Source organism: Mycetomoellerius zeteki, unplaced genomic scaffold (assembly GCF_001594055.1).
Source record: "Mycetomoellerius zeteki isolate Tzet28-1 unplaced genomic scaffold, Tzet1.0 scaffold22, whole genome shotgun sequence".
Lineage (NCBI taxonomy): Eukaryota > Metazoa > Arthropoda > Insecta > Hymenoptera > Formicidae > Mycetomoellerius > Mycetomoellerius zeteki.
In genome coordinates, this window is record NW_017257172.1 from 409,008 (window position 1) to 415,136 (window position 6,129).

Here is a 6,129-nt window from a genome sequence, read left to right on the forward strand (position 1 = left end):
GCTACCAGCTATTAGATTCTGGCATCAAAAATAGGGTGTTCCATTAAAAAAAATCGATTTGACCCGATCTTGGCGGTGATCAGTGATCAGTGAATAGATCTTTTTAAACCCTACCACTTTTGTCTGAAACATTTTTCTCAAAAATGCTTTGCTATTCGACTGTTTCCAGACTTTTTATACACCCTGTATATATCTTATTATAGTATATTAGAAAACTATATTGTATTTTCCATTATCTTGAGGCTATTTCATTTTGAAAATGAGCGATGGCATCCTGTATAGTTGCAAAAATTTTCAATGACATTGTCCCGTATACATATAAGTCACATTTCTTGACTGTTTCGAAGATAGGACTAGGACAATTGACGAAGTAAAACTTAATATTCATCTGCGTGAACTCCTCTACGATTACATGCAGGACTTGAACGCTACTGGGATCGATGTAACTCAACGCGCTCATATCCATGATTATACATTGCAATTCGCATGTTTCTCTGGAGTTTTTCTCATCTAAAAAACGACCCTCTTCGGCCAATTTTTTTCTGTACTTAATAATTTTTTGCGGATACACTCCTACAAGTTTGTATACAATGGACTTGAAATAGCTATTATTGGCGAAATTCAAAGTCCCACAATAGTGAAATATTTTTATTCCGTGTATCTCTACCGCCTAAAAACAAAAATCAATATAAAAGCTGATTAATAGCTCAGGGCCTGTTATTGTTGAAAATTATCGCATACGTAAAACCAGGGAAATACTATGGTATATGTTACGTACACTATAGTATTTTCCTAGTTTTCCGTTTGCGATGCTTTTCAAGAATAGGGGCCCTATTCTGATTTATTCGATATGCCTTACCGCTTTGTATCTACCCATGTCTAAGTACAGATCTGTATGCGGTATATGACCCAATAAGCATGTATAAGGTCGAATAACTTGCAATAGAATCATGACCAGTGACACGAGCAATCCAGCAAGCAATCCGATGTCGATATTTATCAATGTTACTACGAGGAACGTTATAATCCAAATTACAGCATCGATTTTGCTTAGTTTCCAAAATTTAACGAGTTGATTGATTTGTTGAAACATTCCTTTTAACGCTACCTGCATGAAAAAATCTTTAAGAATTATATGCTTTCTGAATGACAATGCGAGATTTTCTTTAAAATACAATTCTACACGTACAACTATTATGGAAGCCAAGACACATCTTGGTAGAAGCTCAAAAAATGGCCCAATCCACAAAAGTATAATAAGCAATAATAAGCAAGATACGATACTCGCTATCTGCGTACGTCCCCCGACGGTTTGCTGAATAAGAGATCTACTCAAGGAAGCCGATATTGGCATGCAGGAGAAGAAAGAACCCATTACGTTACTAAAACCCTAAAATTAGAATTTGCCGAAATTATTAATGAAAGCTCAATAATTGTTAAAATATTAATGTCTGACCATTGCAAGAAGTTCTTGATTCGAATCTATCTCGTAACTAAGCTTTTGCGCGAATATTAACGCCATTGATACAGTGATAGTATACGAAACCATAGTTATCGCAATACTATCAATCAACACTAAAGGTAATAATTCAAAACTTGGCACTTCTGGCTTGGGTAATCTATTTAAAAAAATATAACAATTAATTTATATAACAATTATTTTAATAATATCTAAATTTGTAAATAGATACTAGAATTTTTGAAAATATTAAAATAGGATAAAATGTTAAGAGATAAAATTTTATATATATACCCCGTAGGAATATGCCCAACGGTTTCAATATCATAAATTTTTGGTAAATCACAATATCGAGAGACTAATGTTCCACCAACCACTGCAATAAGTTCAATGGGTATTGGTATGCTGTATTTTTTGCTGATTCTTGGCTAATGGAATATAAATCATATTTTTAGCTTTTACAAATATCCAATTATTAAGTATTAAATTAATATGCTATTTACCTTTAGATATTCATTGTTGACAACAAGAATAATAATTGATACAGTCGATACAGTTACAGCGGCTATATTGCTATTTTTTATTTCTGTACATACATCTATAATAGTCTGAAAAAGAAGAGAAAAAAATCTGTTTTTCTGTTATACTAATTTGAAAAAAAGTACAGTTGTGAGCAAAAAAATATGCATCATTTTGTCCATATAATCGTGCACATTGTTCAACCTCATAATAATAGATTTTATACATTTGTATAGTACTATTATATTGAGAATATTTTAAAGCAATTTTCATAATATAAAGTTGCACATATTTGTATCTATGTATAATAAGAAAAGTAATATTTTCGAAATTGATAATTTTTTATTCTGTAACTGACAAATTGATTAATAGTATGTGTCGCACAGATATAACGCTATAATTAAAATTCGCGGTGATCCAGCTAAATAATATCTAATAATGTATTCTTACATTTTAAATATAATAGCTTTCTTATTTAAATGTTTATATAAGCAAAAGAAGCAAATTAATAAAATATTTGATTTTTTGGAAAAAAAATCGGCTTTTTTCAAATGTTTTTATAATAATTTCTTTCATTTTATCTTTCATAATTAAATTTTTTTAGGATACATATATTGTTTCTAACATAAAAAAAACGGTATCTTTATTAGAAAATGAAATTTCTAATGAAAGATTCAAATCCTACATTTTTCTTATCACTATTATACATTTACTATACAGGATGTTCGGAAATTCAACCGACAACGCTCGTGGGCAGATAGAGCGGACTAAACTGAGAAAAGTCCTCTATCATTTTGCACAATTTTCGCAATAGTTAGATATTATTTACTAAAAATAAGATATTACTTACTGAAAATTGGTTTTCAATTATTTTTTACTTAAATACTATCAACTTTACAGAAAAACTGTAAGAGAGAAAAATTGTTTATTTTCTTCTCATAAAGTTCTGAGAATTTTTTTAGAATTTTTTAATATCGTATTTTCCTATGATGATAAAAATAAGAAAATGCAGTACTAAAAAGTATGGTGATAAAAAATTCTGAAAAAATTCTTAAAGAAAAAACTCTATGAGAAGAAAATAAATAATTTTTGTCTCTTGTACTTTTTCTGTAAAGTTGATAGTATTTGAGAAAAAAATGATTGAAAACCGATATTCGCGGCAATTTTTAATAATTAATATCGTGTTAACTATTGCGAAAATTGCAAAATGGTAAAGGACTTTTCGACTCAGTTTAGTCCGCTCTACCTGCCCACGAGCGTTGTCGGCTGAATTTCCGAACACCTTGTATAATTCAGGGTATAAAGCTAATATTCTATGTATCGTACGACAAAGATTTTTAAGCCTGTTGATTAGTTGCGGGACAAAGAGGTTCTCGCGGGTTAATATTATAGCCGTACATACGAGAAATATAATTTGTTTACTTACAAAAATCGATTTGAAGTAACCTTTTTGCTTTGGCAATTTTAAACCAAGAAGATCCTTGATTTGAGATATTAAAACATAAACAGCAGCTGCTGTTGTAAAACTGTTCACTAAAGTTTCACTCAGCAAAGTCGTTACAATGCCTAATCGGAATGTATACATTATTATCTGTAATGATAAGAAAATCTCTTTATTTTCCCTGTCTTTTCAATTTCGAGAGAAATATGCTTTCAAAGATGCAAAAGGCATTTACCTGAAATATTCCGACCATTAATGTTACAGCTGTTGCTACTTGCATAGGTGTATATTCATATGTAACATCTTGGAAATTTTGTAAAACAGCATCCGTAGCATTTGCAAATGTGTGTCCGACATATGGATTTGAGTAAAATGTGACTACTTTGCCAGTCATTAGGCAAACCACAGCAAAAGTTCCTGATGAGTGCCAAGAATGTTTGATTGTTCAAGGTTGTTGAATAAGTTCATATTAAGATGTATTATTTCTAACTGTTCTGTAACGGAAGTTAATCAAATAAATGTATTAACCAGGAGGGTTGCAAAATGTATATATTTTTGCAACTTGGTTTTAACTCGATGTTATCTCTAATGCAACTCAAATTTCGTATATTCTCTTAATATCACCTGGTATTCTCACCTATAGATACATGCTTGGACGTGCCGAAAAGGAAATATACGAAGACAGGAAAGAAGGCCATATATATGCCAACTACTGGCGGCAGATTTCCCAAAAGCGCATAAGCCATACCTTGCGGTATGTGCATAATCGCTACAGTTAGGCCTGAAATAATATCAGGCAATATATCTTCCCTCCAGTTGTATTGGCTGAGCCATTGTATCACTGGGACTGTCGACACTATACAAGACTGCCAGTTCTTTGACTTAATATTGTTTATTGCATTCTGCATCACTGTAAATAGATGATTTGTGCTTACACCTAGATTTATACAGGGCATGTCTATACCTCGTTATAACTTACAGGATGACTTTGGTTTCTCATAATCGTAATTTTGATTCAGCATTTCATGTTCATAGAGAGGCCTTTCTAAGCGTATTTGCAGCATACTGCTTTTGTTCATGATCTACAATGGCAAACGTGTTTAATTTTAACAACTGTATCTATCTCTGTATCTAGCTCAATGTCAGAACTGCCGTGAGATTATCTTTTTTGTTTTATACAATGTATCTATAACCAAATCAACATTATATAACTGATATAATATCTTTGAGATCCATGATAAAATTCTTAATCTCTAGTAGGGGCGGTATTCATAGTCAGTTCTTATTTTAAGACCATCTTAAATAATGTCTTAAGATGCTAATGCAGCCCTCTAATTGGCTTAAGACTGTACTTAAGACAGTCTCAAATATAAGAATCGACTATGAATACCAAAGGTCTACAGTTCAACATTTCTTCATTGTTCATGATTACATAACATTGTGAGCAGAATTTTCCACCCACACATACACACACACACACACACACACATACACTATCTCTTTCATATTTTATATTAAATCTGTAATGATTTATAGGGAGTAAAAGATTCCTCTAATGAATATATATGAATGTACAATATATTATTAAATGTATTGCTCTGTCGTATAGTTTTTATGTCATATAATATGTATTACTACAAATATATACATAAAATTTGAATTAGATTAAAATTATAAATATTTTTTAAACTCTCTGTCACTATCTCGTCCGTTTCAACTAGTTAGCTACTCTATGAAAAGCGTAAATTTACTTGTATATATGTATATACATATATATTAAAGCGGATTCTTCGGTCTCTTATAATCCTCACCAAAGAGACAATGAAATTACTAGCACGTGATTAAAGGTCTGTTTTTTATTGCTGCACTCTGAATCGGTGTAATAAGTTGAAGTGAAACAAACGTATATATGTTTCGCTTCAACTTATATTGCACTGTGTGTACTAGTTCAGAAAGTGCAGCAACAAAAAACGGACCTTCCGAATAATCCGACAAGTTTCAGATGCATTGATTGGCTGTGTAGTTGCGTAGTACATTATTCATATTTACAATTTCGATTTAGATCTCCTAACCTATAATACCTACATCCGTCTTTGCGGCCACTTGTCAGATTTGTCTAGATTTGTCGGTGCTTTCTTAACGTTTCGCAATATTTCTTTTTTATCTTGAATAATGTCAAATCCTGAGGTCAGAATCCAAGAGGCATTTCATATTCTGTCGCAAGAGGCAAAAGGTTTGTCTTTTTATTTTCTCCAAGATTTAAGTGCGCGAGCTAACCTTTATAAATCAATTTAACGTATGTGTCGACTCCAAAAGGATTTATATATTATTGGTATTTGATTATATTTACATACATATCATAAATACTGGCATTGTAATTTGCGATTTTTTGTTTAATTACATTATTAAATATTTATGAAACAGCCATATAAAAATAAACGTAAATGTAATTTGGGTAAATATTTAATATTATGTCACTCCCTCTGATGTTCCCGTCACTTTGTAAATGTGTATTTTCCATATTTTCATGCATAGAATACATTCTGAGAGACAAAATCGTCGCTTATATCCCGTTTTTCTTTTTAATTTCGAAGTTTTTGAGATGTTGATAAGTTAAATAATAGCTGCGTTCAGCAGACTCAACAGTTTTGCAACAGTTTTATGATTGTCTGCTGAGATAGGACCATTCTTCTAGATCTAAAAGTATGAT

The 6,129-nt window shown here is 31.3% G+C and overlaps 2 protein-coding genes across 3 annotated transcripts in view; one reads left to right on the plus strand and one right to left on the minus strand.

The window, feature by feature from the left end:
* On the minus strand, positions 1 to 4,674 carry LOC108722818 (solute carrier family 26 member 10). Of its 2 annotated transcripts, XM_018448126.1 has the most exons (10): positions 4,399 to 4,674; positions 4,057 to 4,329; positions 3,655 to 3,836; positions 3,405 to 3,569; positions 1,963 to 2,067; positions 1,754 to 1,887; positions 1,457 to 1,619; positions 1,190 to 1,390; positions 860 to 1,108; positions 1 to 670 (listed from the first exon to the last, which is right to left on the minus strand). In XM_018448126.1, exons 1-10 carry the CDS (start codon positions 4,496 to 4,498, stop codon positions 233 to 235), a joined length of 2,010 nt encoding a protein of 669 aa, XP_018303628.1. In that variant the 5' UTR covers positions 4,499 to 4,674; the 3' UTR covers positions 1 to 232. The 2 variants fall into 2 exon arrangements, with proteins under 2 accessions (XP_018303628.1, XP_018303627.1); XM_018448125.1 differs by having other exon boundaries at positions 860 to 1,390.
* A 715-nt stretch (positions 4,675 to 5,389) lies between these two features.
* Positions 5,390 to 6,129, plus strand: part of LOC108722822 (Jumonji domain containing 7) — a 5,848-nt gene continuing 5,108 nt past the window's right edge. The window contains exon 1 of the mRNA XM_018448133.1: positions 5,390 to 5,652. Coding sequence (XP_018303635.1) covers positions 5,592 to 5,652 — 61 coding nt within the window. The 5' untranslated portion in view covers positions 5,390 to 5,591. The remainder of the gene's footprint in view (positions 5,653 to 6,129) is intronic.

Bases quoted from the DNA above. Each gene is read 5' to 3' on its own strand.
- LOC108722818 (XM_018448125.1), bottom strand. From the start codon at position 4,498: ATGAACAAAAGCAGTATGCTGCAAATACGCTTAGAAAGGCCTCTCTAT. The intron at 1,888-1,962 runs GTAAATAGCATA...ATATTCCATTAG, and splicing joins TCAACAATGAATATCTAAAG to CCAAGAATCAGCAAAAAATA. The intron at 1,391-1,456 runs GTCAGACATTAA...TTCTAATTTTAG, and splicing joins ATCAAGAACTTCTTGCAATG to GGTTTTAGTAACGTAATGGG.